The sequence below is a fragment of the Hemitrygon akajei genome, chromosome 21 (assembly GCF_048418815.1).
Source record: "Hemitrygon akajei chromosome 21, sHemAka1.3, whole genome shotgun sequence".
NCBI classification, from domain to species: Eukaryota; Metazoa; Chordata; class Chondrichthyes; order Myliobatiformes; family Dasyatidae; genus Hemitrygon; species Hemitrygon akajei.
This window is the reverse complement of record NC_133144.1, coordinates 12,721,788-12,744,698: the sequence shown is the minus strand read 5'-3', so window position 1 is coordinate 12,744,698 and position 22,911 is coordinate 12,721,788. Positions and strand designations below refer to the sequence as shown.

Here is a 22,911-nt window from a genome sequence, read left to right as displayed (position 1 = left end):
ATCATTACATACCGTACTCACCGAAACTGTTCACAAAACTCCAAATGTGGTCTCAGCAACAACTTCTACAAGTGCGACAGAATGTCCCATCTCCTATATTTAGTGTCCTGATTAATGAAGGCCAGCATTCTAATTGTCTTTTTCACCATTCTGTGAAAGTTTTCAATTAACTAAATCCCTCTGTTCCACCACACTCTCCAGTGTCCTACCGGTCATAGTACACATCCTAGTCAGATTTAACTTTCCAAAATGCATCACTTCATACTTATCTGTATTGAAATCCATTTGCCACTCCTTGGCTCATTTCCATAAATGATCAAGATCCCCTTGTAATTCTGTGTCACTCACAAACTTACTAATCAAGCCTTGTGCATTCATATCCAAATCATTTACATAAATAATGTATTATAAGGACCCCAACACCAGCCCCAGCAGCACAACATTAGTCACTAGTCTCCATTCCAAAAAACAACTTTCAACCACCACTCTCTGTTTCCTAACTCCAAGACAATTTTGTATCCCCCTAACCAGCTCTTTCTGATTCTATGGAACCTTATCTTCCAGTCCAGCCAACCATGCGGGAACATGTAGAAGACCTTGCTAAAGTCCAATTAGATTACATACATTGCCCTACCGTCTATCCTTTTTCAGTCATCTTTTCAAAAAAACTAAACGTCCGTCAAGTATGACTTCCCACACACAAAGCCATGCTAACTCTACCTGCAAGATCCAGCTCATACCCTTTCTTTATCCTTCTAATTTCCCTTTTAAGAGTATTCCTCATATTTTTATAGTCCTCATGGGATTTGCTCGATCCCGGTTGTCTACGACTAATGGATGCTCTCCTTTTGTTTCTCCCATTAGCCAAAGTTCTCCAAACTTGTCAGGTTTACTCTTCCCCTGAACACGGATATGCTGCTCTTAGAAACTTCTTAAAAGCCTTCCACTTGCCATTTGTTCCTTTCCTTCAAACTGGCTCACCTAATCAACCCCTTTTAGATCCTAATTCCCCCAAAATTAACTTTGTTCCAGTTTGGGACCCTAACCTGTGATCCTTTTCCATCTTGAAGCCAATAAACTTATGGTTCTTAAAGAAAGTTTTCCAATGTCTTGACTCTCAAAGAAAAAGATTTCACCTTGTCTCTATCTTAAATGGGTAGCCCTGTGTTTATAAATAGTGACTCACAACTCTAAATTCTCCAATAAGAATAAACTTTCTCTCCACATCCACTCTGTCAAGACTCTTCAGGACCTCACACATTGCAATCATGTTCAACACCCCCTAACTTTTCCCACATCCAAGCCTACATTGGTGTCACTCCCCAACTTTTCCAACGCTACATTGATGACTACATTGGTGCTGCTTCCTGTACCCATATGGAACTCGTCAACTTCATCAACTTTACCTCCAACTCCAGCCTGCCCTCAATCTACCTGGTCCATTTCCAACATCTCCCTCACCATTCTTGATCCCTCTGTCTCTATCTCTGGAGACAGCTTACCTGATGCCCATTATTAACCCACTGACTCTCACAGATATCTGGACTATCCCACCCTGTTACTAGTAAAAACGCCATCCCTTTCTCAATTCCTCCATCTCCACTGCATCTGCTCTTAGGACGAGACCTTTCATTCCAGAATGAAGAATACGTCCTCCTTCTTCAAAGAAAGGGGCTCTCTTCCTCCACCATAAATGCTGCCCTCAACCACATCCCTTCAATTTCACACACCTCTGCTCTCACCCCATCCTCCCGCCACCGCACCAGGGATAGGGTTCATCTTGTCCTCACCTACCACCCCACCAGCCTCTGCGTCCAGCACATAATTCTCCTTAACTCCCACCATCTCTAACAGGATCCCATCACCAAACACATCTTTCCCTTCCCCCCCATTCCACCCCCCCCCCTTCCACTTTCTGCTTCCTGCTCCCTATGCAACTACTTTGTCCATTCGTCCTTCCCCACTGATCTCCCTCCTGGCACTTAGCCTTGCAAGCAGAACAAATGCTACACCTGCCCCTACACCTCCTACCTCACTACCATTCAGGCCCCAAACGGTCCTTCGAGGTGAGGCCGCACTTCACTTGTGAGTCTGTTGGGGGTCACACAGTGTACCAGGTGCTCCCATTGTGGTCTTCTGTATATTGGCGAGACCTGATTTAGATTGTTAGTCTGCCAGAAAAAGCAGGATCTCCCAGTAACAACACACATTTTAATTCCACTTCCCATTCTGACATGTCAGTCCATGGCCTCCTCTACTGTCAATGAGGCCACACTCAGACTGAAAGAGCAGCACCTGATATTCCATCTGGGCAGCCCCCATCCTGAAGGCATTAACATAGATTTCTCAAACTTCCAGTAATGCCACTCTCCCCCTTCACCATTCCCTTTTCCCTCTCTCACCTTATCTCCTTACTTGCCTCCCTCTGGTGCTCCTCCACCTTTTCTTTCTTCCATGACCTTCTGTCCTCTCCCCCTTCTATCAGATTCCCCCTTTCCAGCCCTGTACCTCTTTCACCAATCAACTTCCCATCTCTTTACTTCACACCCCCCTTCAGGTTTCACCTGTCACCTTGTGTTTCTTCCTCTCTTCCACCCACCTTCTAACTCTGATCCCTCATCTTTTTTTCTCCAGTCCTGATGGAGGGTCTCGGCCCAAAACTCCGACTATACTCTTTTCCGTAGCTGCAGCCTGGCCTGCTAAGTTCCTCCAGCATTTTGTGTGTGTTGCCTGAATCATGTTCATTCTCATTCTTTCAAACTCCAGCAAATAAAGGCTTAGTTTGCCCAATGTTTCCTTATAAGGGAACCCAATCTAGATATTAAGACTAGAAAGCTTTCACTGAACCACTTCCTTCCTTAAATAATGAGACCAATACTGTACAAGTTGTCACGATCTCTGTTTGGCTTTGGAATGGTTAAGACTTATTTCCCCAATGTAGCATTTGTATGCTTTTGAAGAAACTATGATTCTGTCATATTGGTAACAAGACCAAATTTAGTGATCCTCCCAGTTTTCCCACCTATTGATGCAAAATACTGTAAAAGGTTAGCTAATTTTACTGCTCTTCTGTCTTAAATTTGTTTTAGAAAATTTTGTTTTTTGTGGGAGAAAACAAAATTTATTGAACAAATTTAAGGCATTAAAAACAAAATGGACATCATTTCATACCACCAATTATTTCACAGAACTGGAAAAAAACTTAGTACCAACATACACTAACAATGTTGCAATCAATCTGCATCATTTAGAGAAAATAATACTTAAGCTAAAATTTAGTTTTCAAGGGCACTTACTGCATTACTTTACGAAACAATGATCAACAGATCTATTACGCAGCTTTAATATGATCATCGTATTTCAAAATAGATGCTAGACACTTACTTGAATCTTCCAATGATGCTGATGAACCAATTGCTACTAGACCAGGGTCAAACATTCTTATTGGTCTGACATGTAACATCTACCAAACATAAAAAAGATATATTTAGTTAAAAGCAGTTCCGATTGATGCACAACCGTATTTTTAAACACCTGCACTAATAACTGACCAAATGCAACAACAGTTCCAAAATTCAGATCATCACAATTCTTGTTAGACCAGATTTCCTGATTCTATGATGCAGAGTGAAAAGATCACCAGTACTCATTTACACTAGAACACATTTTTAAAAAATACTGACATTTTTTAAATATAAAGTATCTCATTAAACAACTGTTAATGTGCATTCAAATAGCAATAAACTATAGAGGCTGAAAATCTGATTTACAAACACAGGAAGAGTTGAAGGTAGAAGGTTAGGCAGCACCTGTGGATATAAAGTAATATTGAGTAAAATAAACTATTGCTTGATATAGCTCTGAAAAGATAGACAATAGGAAAACAAGAATTAACACAATTAACACAGATTACCAAATGACACACATTCCACATTTAAATTGTCAAACGAGAACCAAACTGGCCCACAGTTCCTTTATCATAACCTGCATTTTCAATTTATCATGAGTACATGGGGAGGCTAATTGACCAAAGACGCCATGCTACATCATGATCAATATGTGGGGCATAAACAAAGGTAATATGTACAGAATGTGACAAATTCAGTGTTACTTGGTCTTGACTTAAAATCAGTAATAATGTCAGGGGGGGTAAATCCTAAAAGTTAATGGTTTACTGTAAACTGGTTTAATTGCTCACAAAAGGGCAACAATCATATCAGTGCCCAAAAAGAGTAGGGTGAGCTGTCACAATGACAATTGGCCAGTTGCACTCATATCTACTATGATGGTGTACTTTGAGAGGTTGGTCATGGACAGAATCAACTCCTGCCTAAGCAAGGACCTGGACACACTGCAATTTTCCTATGGCCACAATAAGTCTACTGTGGATGCAATCTCACTAGCTTGCCTCTTGACCCTGGATCACCTGGGCAATAGTAAAACCTCTGTCAGACTGCTGTTTGTTGATTATAGTTCAGAATAGTTCAACACCATCATACTCTCAGTACTCCAATACCTGAGCCTCTGTACCTCCCTCTACAACAGGATCAGAAATACCATCTCCCCCTTGCTGACATTCAACACTGGCACTCCTCAAGGATGCGTGCTTAACCCACTGCTCTACTCTCCACACCCATGACAGTGGGGCTAGGCACAGCTCAAATACCATCTATAAATCTGCCAAGACACAACCATCTTTGGCAGAATTTCAAATGGTGACCAGACGGTGTAAGACAGATCACCTGGTTAAATGGTGTCACAACCACAAGCTTGCACCCAGTATCAATAAGACCAAAGAATTGATTGCAAACTTCATGAAAGGAAAGTCAAGGGAACACACACCATTCCTCATTGAGAGATCAGAAATGGAAAGGGTGAAAAGTTTCAAATTCCTGGGTGTCAACATCCTTGAAGATCTATGCGGGGCCTAACATATTGATGCAATTACACAGAAGACACAATAGTCATTACATTTCATTAGGAGTTTGAGGAGACATGATATGTTACCAAAGACACTAGCAAATTTCTACAGTTGTACCATGGAGAGCATCCTTAATTGGTTGCACCAAAGTCTGGTACAGAGGGGCCACTGCACAGGATTGGGGAAAACTGCATAAAGTTGTAAACTCAGCCAGCTCCATCACGAACACGAGCCTCCCCAGCATCAAGGACATCTTCAAAAGACGATGCCTCAAAAAGACTCCATCCATTATGAAGGACCCCCATCACCCAGGACAGGCCCTCCTCTCATTGCTACCATCAAGAAGGAGGTACGTGAGCCAGAAGACACTCAACATTTTAGGAACATACTTGCCATCAGATTTCTGAATGGACAGTGAACCCATGTACACTACTTCACTATTTTTCATGTGTGTTTTTTCAGTACTTATATAATTTTTTAATACAATATCGTACAGAAGTCTTAGGCACTTACATATAGCTAGGGTGCCTTAAGACCTTTGCACAGAATTGTATTTGTCAATGTGGAGCAGAAAGCGTGCTTGTAATTCTGGTGGGAGCAAAGGATGCTGGGATGGCGAGGGTGGAGCTCCACACGAGGGATGTGGGACTGTGGCAGAGGAGGAGTGCCAGGGGTGAGGGTTAGCGTGGGTCATTTGATTCTAAACAATTGGTTTATTGATCTTTACAAAATGTCTCTCTAATGCTTCCCAATATGTATGTATGTGTGCATATGGGAACAAAATGGCTACAAATTTCACAACATATGCCAGTGATATTAAACCTGATTCTGACTCACTTTGAAATTTTGTCCTGTGCATCACAATTACACTGGTTTGCCCAAAGCCACTGAATGCACTGTTAACAATGACAATGACCTGAACAATGACTGCTTGCCTAGCCACAAAACCATATACAATGAGTAGCATACAAACAGTAGCTCTGTTTTTCTTCCCACAGATGTCGCCCGACATGGTGAGTACCTGCAGCATTTTCAGTTTTCATCATACATGGGAAACATTTGTCACTGGCAACTACTAAGATTTCGCAATGAACAGAACTGCAATCAACAGTCTGAAGACAAGCAAGCGTCCTGCTTACTGAAGAATTTAATTAGAAGAGACGTGCCATTTGAAATGTAAGTGGTCTGCCAACACAACACTGCAGTCAGAGGCAAGTACTAATGCAGTACACAGGAAAGTACCAAACATTACACTGACCTTTGGCCTGACAGGTGAGCTGGAGGTTGACAAACTTGGAGGAAGGGGAATACTATCAGCGAGTTCACAAACATTTCTCAACTTTTCATCAGTTATTTTGACGTGCAGCAAAGGGAGTTCACCCGATATTTTAAACCTAAAACAAAACAAAACATTTCAGTGCAACAATCCAGGATGTTCAAAGTCACTGCTTCTATGGCCTATTATATATTCCCAAATAATCTGGTTACTTGAATTCAAATTTCTCAGCTGCCAGTGGAATTTGAAGTCACCTTCAGAACAACCATCCACACTTCTGCCCTCAAGCAACACCTCCAGCACTGCCTCAGTGTTATACCAGAGTTTCACTGATATTTTCATGCTCCAAGTTGGGACTTGAACCCACAACCCTTTGACACAGGTGCTACCAACTGAGCCACGTTAAGCCCAATACTTATGATAGAGGTATTGCATCATGAAATTCAAGAGTCACTGAGGGTTATTTTATTATGATTTTAGCAGCTAAGTATCACAGATGCTATTTCATTGTAAGTGCATGAATGAGTGCTTTTATTAAAATATTTCCATGCTCAAAATACAATGTTATTGCAAATTTTAAATAAGGCTAAAGATGCAAATCTAGATATGCCTCATTAGATCTGTGCAATCACCATTCAGCAGCACTGGCATTTAGGTCCCAATGGAGCTACTGCTAAAAATATGTCAAGAGTTACAGAAAAACCATTATGTAAACATACATTGGATTGTTAATATCTTTAATTTCACATACTAACCAAAATAAAATTACATTGCATTGTATAATGAACATACTTGGGTATCCTACTATCCTTCTCCACGATAGCTCTCGAAAGCTGCATCTTGACATCTAAAGGTTGCAATATATGCTGAGAGGAGGAGTACTGTTTGCGAGCAGACTTCCAATCTTGACCTGAACAAGTTGAAGTAAAATCGTATAAATACTAATACCTAAAATAGTAATTTAGATAATGAGCATAGCACAAAATTTACCGCATCACTTTATAATGCTAGAAATCACTGATCGGAGTTCAATTTCCACCACAGTTGAAAAGGAGCTTTTAGGTTCTCCCTGTGACCACATGGGTTTTCTCTGGCTTCCTCCCACATTCAAAACACGTGCACTTAAGGTAAGTAAGTCGTGGGCATACTTCTTTACCATCAGAAGCCTGGTGACACTTGCAGGCTGCCCAGCGCAATCTTTGCTGACTTGATGCAAATGACGTAGCTCAATGTATGTTTTGATGTGTCGATGTGCATGTGATAATCATCCTTTTTTTCCCCAATTGGCTTTTTTAAAATTATAATGCTGACAATTAGGTATAATGCACTCTAATTTCACTATAAAGAAATCTTGATTATGTACTTCTTCTACATTAAAACATTTCCAAAGTACTTCATTGATTGTAAAGAACTTTGGAACTTAAAGGTTGTTAAAAAGTGCTATGTACATAATAGTCTTTTTATCCAGAATCAGAATCAGGTTTAATATCACCAGCATATGTCATGAAAATTATTGTCTTTGCAACAGCTGTACAATGCAATACATAGTAATAGAAAAGTAATACAATACAATCCTTCTACATCTAATTATTTTTCTTTTCAACAAAAATTTCTCAATTTCTGAATAACTCAACTCCAAGAGATGGACAACAAGAACTGGAATGTTACTTTTTGATGCTCACTGATACTGCATTAATATCCCTCAATCTTTGCATGCTAACACTTCTTGTCTACAAATTTCAGGAAAGTTCCTACCTCTGAAGAAACCACTCTGCATAGTTCACTGTATGACATGTATATATAGCATCTTTTACAGTCTCAGGAAATCCCATAAATACTTACCGGTCAATAAAATATTTCATAGAAGTGCAGTGATATTGGAAACAAAAGCTGATCTGTGGCAGTTAAATTCCAATCATTGACCTAACAATCATTAAGTATATTAGCTGAGCAATACAGGGGAGAATTCACAAGCTCTTTTTTCCAACTAATGTTTTGGACTTACTACATTTACTTAAAAGGGACTTGACATCATATCTGAAGCACTCCAAAAACTGCAGTTCTCTCCTTAGTGCCACAAGCTAGACAGACTCCCAATCTGGATCTAGTATATAAATCTCCAGTAAGGGATTTCAGAACATGAATTTGTGCACTTGGCAGAGGATGATGCTCAGAGAGGCTGTGCCGGAGGGGATGGTCAGAGGCTCGGAGGTTCGACAGACTCGGTCGGGGCACTGCGGTCAGGGTGCTTTCACTGTGTGCTGCGTCTGCGAGGCTGGATCCAACGGAGCTTTCATTGTGTGCTGCATCTGCGAGGCTGAGTCCGGCACCATGGAAGTCCATAGCGAGGGTACTCCCTTCTGCCACCTGCGTGGGATGACGAGTCTATTGGGACCCTGAGGACTTGTGGAAACTGTGTGGTGGTTTCTTTCAAACTTAGTCTTTTAACACCTTTGGACTATTTTTTACTGTGCCCATGGTTTTTTTTTATCAATTATAGTATTGTCTGCACTGTTGCAACTATATGTTAACTATAACTATATGTAACTATGTGGTTTTGTAGGTCTTGTAGCTTTAGTTTTTGGTTTGTTGGGTGGTAGTGTTGGTCTCTTGACTCGGTATGTCTAGGTAGTCTTGTTTTGTCTGGTGGGTTTGGAGCTCCTTTCCGGGGAACGCACTAAGATGGTAGCGCAATATTAATACGCAGCAGCCTCTCTGGACTCTGGACTTAGGGATTACCAAACATTATGTGGATTTTCTGGTGTAGTCTGTTTTGTCGTGTGCTTTTGTGATACCATTCTGGAGAACGTTGTCTCATTTTTTAACTGCAGTGCATTTGTGGTTTCTAAATGACAATAAACTGAAACTGAACCGACAAAGTAGTGAATGCTACCACTATATCATAGCTGGTGAAAGCATCCAACAGTATTCACTGATGTGATAAAACTACTCTGTAGTGTCAAGAACTCCAGTTGGACACTGAAAAGGAAAGGAAGTGCCCAGTTCATTTAAAATTTTAAAAAAACCATACCTGGTTTACTGAACAAAAGTTGAACACTTCTAAGCTCCACAATAAACTTTTCATAGGCTCGTTCCAAGATTTCCTCCAAGGATAAAGAGAGAGATGCTGTTTTCTGATCATTTTGGTCAGCACTGTTAAACTGAGAAGAGAGAAAAATATAAATGATGTATTAACAAAATTTAGGTTCAAGCTTTCAGTGCAGACCACAAAATAGCTGGCTGTTATTCCTGGCTCAGAAGTGAAGGGTCAAACTCAAACTGAAGCAATTTGAACAGTCTTTGATGAGATTTAGGAAATGAATTAAAAAAAATTATCAGAAAATGGTAAAAACAGCTACGATTTGCAGAGTGAACACTTCAAGTCAATAAACTTCATTCAAACTCCAAGAGATTAGACATGCAGAAGATCTTAATGGAAAGACAGCAAATGTACCAAATGCTCTTCACATTCCCTCTCCAGAAAAAAAGGTTTTTTTTAAAATTTAGGTAATTTAGCAAATCAATTGTTCACAATGAGAACTTGTCTGTATTGCAGCCACCAATCACAGAATGGATGAGTACTCTATTGAACAGCCCAGCCTTCTAGCACAATCACGATTACTTATTTGTCAATTTTAACTTCCTTCCCCACTGTAATTTGGACAATGCTATACTGAACTAATTAATGACGCCTGGTTAAACCAATCCTTTCAGCCCGCACATGGCCCAATATCCCTCTGTTCTCTGCGTTTCTATATGCCTATCTAAGAAACACCTCCACCACTGCTTCCACCACTCTCTGTGTAAAAAAAAACTTGCCAGTCACATCTCTCTCAATCTCAGCCTCTTTCACCTCAAATGGATGTCTTTGAGTATTTGGCATTTCTAACAAAGGGAAACTATTCTTATTTGCTACCCTATTCATGCCTCTTTTATCCTGTCTTCCTTCAGTCTCTAACACGCGAGAAAAAAACAACCCTGTAGCGATTTTACCAAGTTACAGCCTATACCGTGTAATCCAGGTAGCAAGCTAGTAAACATCTTCGCCTTTTCCAAAACTTCAACATCCTTCGTAGAAAGTGGGAACCAGAACTCACACAATACTCCAAGTGCTGCCTAACTGAAGTTTTATAAAGCTGCGACATGACTTCCTTACTCTTATATAAATATATCATGCATCTTCTTTATCACTATATCTACTTGCATGGCCACTTTCAGGGAGTTATGGATTAAAATTCCAGTCTCAAAGACAAATAGTTCAATGCAGCTGAACTACCAAATCAGCATATCAAAAAAAGATGAACAATTCTCTACAAAGAACGTACCTGTAAATTTCCGAAGTCCACAATCAATAGGCTGGAACTTATACTGTAGAACCCCGTCTGGGGAACCACAAGATAGGATGGTTTCAAATTGATTTGGATATCAAAGGTTTTGTGAGTTTCAATAATGTACGACAGACCTAGGAAAATATTTTTTTTAGCAAACAGCAATTATTAAAACAGAAAACAAAGGCATTTCTTCCAAAACAAGTCAGAAGCACATGTGTGTGTGATTTAATTTTGTTTGTATTTTAATACATTTTAAACATTTACCTGTTGCAGTCTTTTCTTTGAATTCTTCCAGTTTCAGCAAAGTAGCTGAAGTCAGCTGTTCAAGATCAACCCCTCTGCTGGTCTGGAAAAACTCTACCAAACTGTTTATCGTTTGCTGCAAAAGAAGAAAGCTGAATTGTAATAATTTGAGCAGTTTAGAAAAACACAGTTTCAAAGTGAACTTAAGGGATCAACATTAGATAAAAGAAAATGTTTAATGTGAAAAATTTTAACGGTATCTGAGGACAAATCTTCCCCACAGAATGTAGTGAATATATGAAACTAACTGCCAAAGGTAACAGAGGCAAGTACAGATTATAATATATTATATTAGATAGATTATCTTTATTTGTCACATGTACATCAATCACAATCCTTAAAAGCTACTTGGATAGATACATGAATAGTGGAAGTTTAGGGGCATATCAGCCAAACACAGGCAAATAAAATCTGCATAAACAGATGTCTTCCTAAACCAGTCCCATTTGCCTGCCTTTGACCTATATGCCTTGTAATTGCACCTAACTCTACCACTTCCACATCAACTAGTATCAGGTATCCACATCCTCTGTGTGAAAAACCGGTTAGATCTTTCCCCGGTCAACTTAAGCTATGCCTCTAGTTTTACATACCCCTATCCCCAGAAAAAGACTGTGACAATCTATCTTTCCTATGGCCCTCATGATTTCATTAGTCTCTATTGGGTCACCTTCACTCCAGGGAAAACAATTCCAGACTATCAAGTCTCTCCAAAGTAGATACAATCCTCTGGCTAAAACTCTCAGCATCAAAGTTAATTTTGATTTACTTTTCATGTTTAAAACTGCACCCATCACCTGAACTAACAAAATAATTATCAGACAACAACACACACAAAATGCTAGTAGAACACAGCAAGCCAGGCAGCATCTATAAGGAGAAGCACTGTCGACGTTTCAGGCCGAGACCCTTCATCAGGACTAATTATCAGAAATAATTATCAGGGTCACTTTGCCTTTATCATTTAATACTTTATTAAACTTTGTGAAGTTTACTCCTACTCCCTGCTCAAGGAACAATAGCTCAGAGACAACATAACACTTTTTTCAAGTCAACTTTTAAAATTGGGATTATTCCTGTTCTATTCTTCATAATCTCTCCAAACAAATGCAGATTCTTTCTTTCAATGTGTGATGATTAAAGCAATTACGGTACTTTTTCTGAGTATGATTAAGAAAAAAAATCCAGCATGTTGTGTATCATTTGATACAGACCTTAGCTTATCACATTTCTGCACAATCATATATCTAAAATAACACAATGACACACTGAGCAGAAATAATGAATTCATAGAATGAAACATGAATGGAATTAAATCTGCACTTCTGAATAAACCTGTGGGGAGGATGGATAAAACCAGAAGTACAATTAAACAGCAAAGGTCCAAAGTGAAAAGGCACGAACAGACACGTTGCATTGTCACAGAATTACAGAAAAGTACAGCACAGAAACAGGCCCTTTGGCCTATCTAGTCCATGCCAAACCATTTAATCAGCAAAGTCCTATGAACCTACAACAGGACCATAGCTCTCCATATCCCTTACCATCCACATACCAAACTTTAACGTTGAAATCTAGCTGGCACGCACCACTTCCGCTGGCAGCTTGTTACACACTCTCATGATCCTCTGAGTGAAGGAGTTTCCCCTCATTTTCCCCTTAAACTTTTCACCTTTCACTGTGAACTTCCAGTTGTAGTCCCACCTAACCTCAGTGGAGAAACTTAGTTTGCATGTGTCCTATCATACCCCTCATAATCATACTTGCATCAAATCTTCCCTCAATCTTTCATGTCCCAAGGAATAAAGTCATAACCTTTTCAATCTTTCCTTAAAACTCAGGTCCTCCAGTCCCAGCAACACCCTTGTAAATTTTCTCGATACTCCTTAAACCTCTACATCTTTCCTGTAGGTAGGTGACCAAAACTGCACACAGTACTCCAAATTGGGCCTCACCAACATCTCACACTATTTTAACGGAACATCCCATCTCCTGTACTCAATACTTTGATCCATGAGGCAAATATGTCAAAAGTTTTTCTTCATGACCTTATCTATCTGTGCTGCCACTTTCAATGAATTATGGACCTGTATTCCCAGACCCTTTTGTTTTACAGTGCTCCTCACTGCCCTATCATTCACCTTGTAATACCTACCCTGGTCAGTCTTACTTGTCTGCATTAAACTCAATCTGCCACTTTTCGGCCCAATTTTCCAGCTGGTCCAGATCCCACTGCAAGCCAAGATGGCCATCCTCACTATACATTACACCTCCAATCTTGGTGTGAACTGCAAATTTGCTGATCCAGTTCACCACACTGTCATCCAGATCACTGAAACAGATGACAATCAACTAAGGACCCAGCACCGATCCCAAGTAACTTCCTCAAAAATCTTTATAAGACTGGTTAGACATGACCTACCATGCACAAAGCCTTGCTGACTATCCCTAAACAATCCCTGTCAATCCAAGTACTCACATATCCAGTCTCTTAGAAAACCTTCCAATAACTTCCCCATTACTGATGTCAGGATCACTGGCCTTTAATTTCCTGGCTTATTTTTAGAGCCTTCTTCAACAGTAAAACAACATGGGCTATCATCCAATCCTCCGGTACCTCAACTGTCGCTAAGGATGATCTAAATATCTGTGCTAGGGCCACTGCAATTTCTGAACTTGCCCTCCACAGGGTCCAAGAGAACACCTTATCAGACCCTTGGGATTTATCCCCCCTAATTTGCCTCAAGATAGCAAAACCATCCTCCTCTGTAATCTGCATTGGGTCCATGACCTTGGTGCTGCTTTGCCTTGCTTCTATAGACTGTATCCCTCTCCCATGTAAATACAAATACAAAAAATCCATTTAAGATCTCCCCCATCTCTTTTGGCTCCAGGCATAGATTACGATTCTGATCTTCCAGAGGACAAATTTTGTCCCTTGCAATCCTTTTGTACTTTACATATCTATAGAATCCCTTTGGATTCTCCTCCAGTTTTCTACTACAGGAACCTCACGCCTTCTTTTTAGCCCTTCTGATTTCTTTCTGAAGTGTTCTCTTACATTTCTCATACTTCATAAGCACCTCATTTGTTTCTACCTGTAATACAAATCCTTTTTGTTCTTAACCAGGCCTCAATATCTCTTGAAAACCAAGTTTCCCTAAATCTGTTATTTTAACCTTTCATTCTAACAGGCACATACAAGCATTGTACTCTTGTAAAACTGCGATTTTGAAGGCCTCCCACTTGTACACCTTTGCCAGAAAACAGCCTGCCCCCAATCCACACTTTCCTGGTCATTTCTGATACCATCAAAATTGGCCTTTCTCCAATTTAGAATCTGAACCTGCAGACCAGCCCTATTGTTTTGCATATTTATTTTGAAATAAGGGCACTGTGGTCACTAGATGTCAGCCTGGTCCCTGTGTGCCATCCCTCCTCCTTTAATCCCTCCCGCTCTGTCACATCTAAAACAACAAGAACACCACTGATAAGAGCGATTTGTGATAAAGCGAATGCAATGTTGGTATCTCAGAACTGGGACATGCATTAAAGAAGAGACCCAGGTGAGGTTAGTATCTGCAGTAACTGAATTAGTTAAAGGGCATTTGTTGTTTTAATTGAACTGTAACATCACAGAAGGAAATCATTATGCCTATGAGCTTACATCAGCCTTAGAATTCAATCATATCTTATTTCCTGAGCAGTTTAGGTCAGTGAATACAAGAAGAGATTTGGCAGGTTAGAGATACAAAGAGCTGTTGACTTGTGGATTTTGAGCATGAGTTTTGAAAAAGCAAGTAGGACCAGTTGGGATATTCTCCTCTTGCAGGATGTGGGAAGACAGGAAGACCCCAGAGTCCCTGACAACTAGACCTGCAAGTACATCCAGCTGCAGCTTCTTACAGATCGCATTAGGGAACTAGAGCTGGAGCTGGATGAACGAACTCCAGATCATTTGAGAGGCTAAAGGAGTGATTAACAGGCTATATAGCAACTCCCAGAGTGCGAGCGCAGGACACATTTAACTGGATGACCATCATGAGAGGGAAAGGGGATATGCAGCCATTGCAGGGTACTCTGTGGGCATTCCCCTCAATAGCAAGAATATTGTTTTGGATACAGTTGTGAGGGTGAGGGGATGACCTAGCAGAGGAAAGTCACAGTGGTCAGGTCTCTGAGGTTCAGAATGGAGGTGGGGGAGAAGAGATGAACAGTTGTGATAGGGGATTCATTAGTTAGGAGATCAGACAGGAGGTGTTGTGGACAAAATGAGATTCCCAGATGGTATATCACCTCCAAAGTGGCAGGATCAGGGACATTTTGGATCCAGTCCATAGCATTCTTAAGGGGGAGGATGAGCAGCCAGAGGTTGTGGTCCACACCAGTATCAATAACATTAACAAAAAGGGTGATGGGGCCTTCAAAGTGAATTCATGGAGTCATAAGTTACAAGACAGGACCTCCAGGATTGTGATCTTAGAATTCCTACCTGTACCATGTACTATGAAGGCCAGAGATAGGAAGATAATACAATTGAATATGAAGCTAAGAAGATGGTGCAGGAGGAGGCCTTCACTGTGCTCCCTTCCAGGGATGATGTGACCTGAACAGATAAAGACAGATTGCACTATACCTGGGCTGGAGCTGCTCTGGGGGATTTAAACTTGAGTTGCAGGGAATGGGAAACAGAGTGCCAGGACAGATGATGAAGTTGTTGTGGGTAAAGATGTTGTTAATTCTACATTCAGAGGCAGGAATTGAAATGTTTACGATAGTGTGAATAATGTTTTGAGTTGCCTCTATTTCATTGTAATGAGTATTTTAGGCAATGCGGATGAGCTTAAGGCATGGATCAGCATGTGGGAATAATGATACTGTAGGCATTAATGAGACTTGGTTGCAGGAGGAGAAGGAACGGTAGATCAGTGTTCCAGGGTTCCTTGCTTTAAAGATGATAGAGCGGGAGGGATTAAAGGGGGACAGATGGGATTACTATTCAGGAAAACTGTTGTGCTCAGACAGGACCGACTAAAGGGCTCATCTACTGAGGATACATGGTGGAACTGAGTAATAAAAAGGGATGATCATGTTAAAGGGGTTATATTATAGACCACACAATAGACAGTGGGATTGAAAGGAACAAATGTGTAAGTAGATAGCAGACAGATGTAATAAAAATAAGGTTATGATAGTGGATGATTTTAACTTTCCAGATGTTGACTGGTACTCCCATGCTGTGAAAGGTGTTGCACTTTGGGAGGACCAACCAACTAGATTCTTACACAGTGAGCAACAGGGCACTGAGGAGTAAGGTAGGACAGAATTGGGAAGACAGAACCAGAATTCCTTGAAAGCAGCATCAGAGATAGATAGGGTCATAAAGAGAGTTTCTTACACACTGGCCTTTGCAAATCAAAGCACTGAGTACATGAGTTGGGATGTTTTGTTGACGTTGTACAAGATGCTGGTGAGACTTAATTTGGATTATTTGTGCAATTCTGGTCACTTACCTAGTGGAAAGATATCAATAAGGTCGAAAGAGTACAGAGAAATTCACAATTTCTGCCAGGATTTGAGAATCTGGGCTTTTGTGAAAAGTTGAATAGGTTAAGACTTTATTCCCTGGAGCATTAGAGAATGAGGGGGAGATTTGATAGAGGTATACAAAATTGAGGGGTATAAATAATAGGACTTGTTATCACTGAGAATGGGTGAGACTAGGACTAGAGGTCATAGGTTAAGAGTGAAAGATGAAATGTTTATGAGGAACATGAGCAGGAACTTTTTCACACAGAGGGTGGTGAGAGAGTGGAACAAGTTTTCAGTGGATGTGATGGATGTGGGATCAATTTCAGCATTTAAGAGAAATTTAGTTAAGTACATGGATGGGAGGGGAATGGAGGGCTATGGTTCAGGTGTAGGTCGACAAGACTCGGCAGAAAAATAGTTTGGCACATACTAGATGGGTTGAAGGGCCTTTTGGTGCTGTCATGTTCTATGATTCTATAACAGTACTTCACAAGAAAAATATTACCAATATTCTGCAAAAAGATCTAGACTTACAGCATCATAAATAAGCTCCACAGGTTGAGACTGAACACTTAAACGCTGATCTGCCTTGCTTCCCTCCGGATTAATTTCAAAACAGACATTGAGCAAAGAGGAATCTGTGCCTCCAAGAGAAGCCAAGAGAGAGGGAACTGTATCCTGTTGTTTCAAACCTGTAACATACCAGTGCTGCAGTCTGGTCTCCACTCTGCAAAACAAAAAGGGCAATGAAACTGCTTTTTTTGAAGCTTGCAACATCACATCCTACACAAAATTGTACGCACAAGTTATAAATACACAATGATCAAGGTTAGAAATAAATTATTAATTAGAACTATTCGAGGGAGGGGAAGAGTACAGGCTTAGCTGAAAACGGCCAACGAGGAAATATGACAGTTTCAACTACTTAACAATTCCTAGTTTTTCTACTCTTTCGGAAACAGGTGAGGTACCAGAGGATTGAAGATAGCTAAAATTGTCTGCTTAAGAAAGGCTCTAAGAATAAACGAGGAAATTACAGGCCAGTGAGCATGACATCAATACTGGGAAAGCTATTGGAAGGCATTCTAAGAGACTGGATATATGAGTATTTGGATAGACAGAGACTGATTAGCAATAGTCATCAGCATGGTTTTGTCTGTGGTAGGTCATGTCTAACCAATCTTAAGAGTTTTTCAAGGATGTTACCAAGAAAGTTGAAGAAAGCAAGGCAGAGGATGTTGTCTACAAGAACTTCAGCAAGGAATTTAACAAGGTCCCGCATGGGAGGTTGGTCAAGAATATTCATTCACTTAGCATTGGATTAGACATTGGGTTTGTGGGAGAAGCCAGACAGTGGTAGTAGATGGTTGCCTCTTTGACTCGTGGCCTGTGACAAGAGGAGTGCCACAGGGATTGGTGCTGGGTCCTTTGTTGTTTGTCATCTATATCAAAGATCTGGATGATAATGTGGTTAAATTGATCAGCAAATTTGCAGATGACACCAAGATTGAGTGCAGTGGAGAGCGAGGAAGATGATCAAAGCTTGCAACGGGATCTGGATGAGCTGGAAAAATAGGCTGAGAAATGGCAGATGAAACTTAATGCAGGCAAGTGTGAGGTATTGCACTTTGGGAGGGCCAACCAGGACATGTCTTACACAGTGAGTGGTAAGGCACTGAGGAGTGCAGTAGAACAAAGGGATCTGGGAGTACAGGTCCATAATTCACTGAAAATGGCATCACCGCTTGAGAGGGTCATTAAGTTTTTAGCTCCTTGGCCTTGTTAGTTCAAAGTATTGTGTACAGGAGTTGGGATGTTATGTTTAAGTTGTATAAAACTTTGGTGAGGCCTAATTTAGAGTATTGTGTGCAGTTCTGGTCATCAACCTACAGGATAGATGCAAATAAGATTGAAAGAGTACAGAGAAAATTTATAAAGATGCTGCTGGGACTTGGACCTGAGCTATAAGGAAGGATTGAACAGGTTAGAACTTTATTCCCCAGAATGCAGAAGACTGAGGGAAGAATTTATAGAGGTATTAAAATTTATAGGATAAAGGCAAGCTGGTTTATTCCACCTGATGTTGGGTGAGACTACAACTAGAGGTCATGGGCCAAAGGCAAAATGTTTAAGGAGAATGTGAGGGCAAACTTTTTCACTCAGAGGGTGGTGAGAGTGTGAAACAAACTGCTAGTGCATGTGGTGGAATTAAGTTTGATTTCAAAGTTTGAGAAGTTTGGATCAGTACATAGATGGGAGGGATACGGAGGGCTATGGTCTGGGTGCAGGTCGATGGAAGTAGGCAGTTTAAATGTTACGGCACGGACTGGATGGGTCTGTTTCTGTGCTGTAGTTTTCTATGATTCGATTACTCTAAATGGCCAGCCAACAACTGACAACCCTTAGGATTCTAAAATACTACAAAAATTCCAGCTCTTCAGCATGTTAATTGTTAGTCAATATTGTTTATAAATACCATCCAAATACAACCAATTGTTTAGAATTTAACAAGCTTCTCAAAAAAATTGATATTTATGTACTCAAGGAGTCTTCATGGCATAAAGCACAGACTAACGTTCCCTCTAATTTTTTCTTACAGCTTTGCAGACCAACCATCTCTGAGCAGAAAATTTTTACATAACTTGAAAACTGCATGGCATTTAAATTTTTTTGACCTAATATGCATACTATGAATATTTAAAATGATAATTCAAAAACCAAATACTTTTTATTTTATTTATTAGTTGAAGGATATAATGAAACACAGTGTAACAAAGAAAACCTTTCACGTATCATAAACTTTTTCTAGCTGCACCTAATTCCAGCTGTGTGACAACAGAGGCTATGTGCCAGGGAGCATTTCAGTTACTGCACGGCCATGCACCTATGCAGCTCAGAGAGAACAGAGCTTTGGATTATCAGTTACCCATCTTTACTCATCCAGCACCCGACCCTCATAAATAACAGTTTTGAGGAAAGCATTGTTGTGATGACAGCTGTCTCTGTCAGTATACATTCATGCACTAACAGATAGCTTTGCAGGAGATTTTCACCAACACCATTCCCTGTTACCAAAATACTAATAGGCTCCTCCTGTTCAATTTGCTTTAAGGATTTTGCAATGACCTCAACAGCTTACAGAAGGATGAGTTTCTTAGGAATGCATCAGATTGATGTTGTTTTGCCGCTGAAGCTCTTGGCCAACTTAAGATGGTTTTGGACTGGTATCACGTCGTACTGGCAGAAATACAAAAAGAATTATTGGGATCAGTTGTTTTTGGGCAAGTCCACATCCCACACGTGGAGGGCACAGGACATGTATGTTCCAGACAGAAGGACGGACAATGATGACAAGGTAAGAAAACCTTGGATAATGAGGAAGGTGATGAATTTCATCAAGAAGAAAAAGTATGTAAAGATTAGGAAGCTAAAATCAAACAGAGCCTTTGAGGACTAAAAGAAGCCAGAAAAGAATATAAATCGGTATTTACTGAGGAGAAGGACCTGGGGGATAGGAAGATTGGTGCCAAGAGTATTAATAAGCTAGGGCATTTCGAAGTAAAGGAGGAGGTAGCATGGGTTCTTTTAAGACCATTAAGGTAGAAACCTAATGGGCTATACCCTAGGCTACCGGGAGATGCAACTGAAGAGATTTTCGGGGCCTTGATTAATATCATTGTGTCCTCTCTAGCCACAGGCAAGGTCCCCGAAGACTAGCTAGTAGCTAATGTTGTTCTAATTTTCAAGATGGGAACCAGGGATAAACCTGGAAACTATAGACCGGTGAATCTCATGTCAGTTGTAGGATAGTTACTGGAGAGAATTCTTAGGGATAGGACATGAGCATTTGGAAAACCATGGCCTAATTAGGGACAGAGAGCATGTCTTTGTGTGGGACAAGTCATGTCTTACTAACTTGATTTGAGTTTTTTTGATGAAGTGACAAGAGTGAACGATGAAGGTAGAGCTGTAGATGTTGTCTACATGGATTTCAGTAAGGCTAAAAACCATGGTCATTCATGGGAGGCTCATCCAGAAGATTAAGCTGCATGGGATCAATGATGAATTGATCATTTGGAGTCAGAGTTGGCTTGCCCATAGAAGACAGAGGATGGTGGTAGAAGGGACTTACTCTAGCTGGAATGCTGCCATTAGTGGTGTTTTGCGGAGATTTGTAGTAGGATCTCTGCTGTTTGTAATGTGTATAAATGACCTACATGAAAATGCAGATGGCTGGAGTTAGTAAGTCTGCAGCTGATATGAAGAATGGTGGTGTTGTAGATAGCACAGAAGACTGGCAAAGAATACAATGGGATATAGATCAGTTGCAGAAATAGCAGATGGGAGTTCAACCCAGTGAAGTGGGAAGTGCTACACCTTGGTAGGTCAAATGTAAAGAGACAGTACATTGTTCAGGGCAAGACCCTAAACAAGTGTTTAGGAGCAGGGGGAGCTTGGGGTCCAAGTTCATAGCTGTGTGAAAGTGGCTACACAGGTTGATAGGATGGTTAACAAGGCATATGGCATGCTTGCCTTTATTATTCAAGGCACTGAGCTCAACAGTCAGGAAGTTACGCTGCAGATTTATAAAACTCTAGTTAGGCTGCATCTGGAGTATTGTATACAGTACTGGTTGCCCCACTATAGGAAGGATGTTGAGGCTTTGGAGAAGGTGCAGAAGAGGTTTACCAGGAGCTGCCAGGATTAGACAGCATGTGCTATAAAGAGAGCTTGGACATACTTGGATCTATTCTCCAGAGTGGCAGAGGCTGAGGGGAAATCTGATGGAGGTTTATGCGAGACACAGACAGCATAGACTGACTGTATACTTTCCCTAGGGTTGAAAAGTCTAAAACCAGAGGGCATGCATTTAATGTGAGAGGGGTCACTTCCAAGGAGATGTGAGGGGCAAGTGTGTTTTTAAAATCACAGACAGTGGCAGGTACCTGGAATGCACTGCCTGGGATGGAGGCAGATACATTAGACTTTCGAGAGATGTTTAGATAAGCACATGAATTTGAGCAAAAGTGAAGGATATGGGCATTGTATAGGCAGAGGGGATTAGTTTAGTGTTGCCATTCGTTGACATTTATTTAGCATTCAGCTACCTCAGAGACATTTTCCAGCACTACCACTAAATACTCTTAATTACCCATATGTTCCCTTATGCATAGAAGGCCATTTCAGCCCATCATAGAGCTCATAGAACAGTAAAGTTTAGAGATAAAGAAACGTTTCATTTTCTCAGTCCTAAATGGTTTATTCCCTTTTCTCAAGCTGTGCTGTAGGCCTTGATTCCTCAGTCAAAGCAAGGAATCTCCCTACATCTAACCCTTGAATAACTGTCGAAGATTTGATATGACCTTCACTCATTCTAAATGCTAGAGAATCATTATTAATCTTCTTACTCTTTCTTCATGCAGCAAATCCATCACATTTAGAACCAGTCTACTGAGGCTGGGCTGTACACTTTACAGCAAGTACATTACTTATAGGGTAAAAAGGCAAAAGTATTCCACATGCAACCTCATCAAAGCCCTATGCATTGTAAGTAGACTTCTTTACTCCGGTAAGTCAAACACTCTCATTATAACACTGACATATTATTTCCCAAACTAATCATCAGCTGTACCTACTTATTGACCTTTAGTGATAGGTGTACATGCACACTTAGGTCCCTTTGAACGCTACCAATTGCTGAACAAACACTGTGCTATTCTGTTCGATGCATCAAACTGCCTCACATTCCTCCCACTGGCTGCATTCCTTTCCATTCGCTGTACTTAGCCATATTCCTCTGAAGCTTTGTTGCATACCCCTCTGTCGTCATAATCAAATTGCAGCTGAGTAACATAATCCCAATGGGAATATTGATATTTCATTAAAATTGCTAGAATGTCTCTTAATGCTCTATTGATGAAGCAAAAGTCATCAAATCAGGACATAAGGATCCAGCTCTTCAATGAAATTTAACCAAACTTTAACCAAACACATCCACCCTCAGCATTTTGTGCATTCCACCTAAAACAGGAAAAAAAAAAGAAAACTCTTACTTGAGACCTTTGGCTCCAGGACGCTGAAATATACTCGCACTCAGATCAATAACTTGCACGTTAATTATTTCAGGTACATTTGGTTCCTCTCGGATGGTGATGGAGGTAGTGACCAACTTGAAGCTTATAACATGTGCAACATACTGCAAGATATTTACCACAAAAAGTGAGCACACTTAAAATTCTAACTCAAAAATTTCCTTTCTTGGAGCAAAGCAAAAATAATTCTCAACAAAGACACCAGAATTCATTACTGATTTAAGTACATAAGCCAATTTTAGAAAAAGGCTCTCTGCACAACTACACACTAAAATTGTTTCACTTAAAAGTAAAACATCCTCCTCTCCCTCACCCCACTGCCTCATTTAAAATACAATTGTCTTTTTATTTATTTTATACCCGTTCCAATCAATGGCTTGATTTTATAGGTTTGTAATTCTCAACAAGGAATTACTAACATTGATGGTGTCTCAGACAGTGAGGTGGTTCAAAAAT

General features: G+C 40.4%; 1 protein-coding gene across 1 annotated transcript in view; it reads right to left on the bottom strand.

The window, feature by feature from the left end:
- vps13c (vacuolar protein sorting 13 homolog C) overlaps positions 1–22,911 on the bottom strand; it is a 389,552-nt gene that overhangs the window by 265,272 nt on the left and 101,369 nt on the right. Inside the window, 8 exon segments of the mRNA XM_073024838.1 lie at positions 3,385–3,463; positions 6,180–6,315; positions 6,990–7,107; positions 9,229–9,358; positions 10,523–10,659; positions 10,793–10,907; positions 16,898–17,090; positions 22,417–22,559. Coding sequence (XP_072880939.1) covers positions 3,385–3,463; positions 6,180–6,315; positions 6,990–7,107; positions 9,229–9,358; positions 10,523–10,659; positions 10,793–10,907; positions 16,898–17,090; positions 22,417–22,559 — 1,051 coding nt within the window.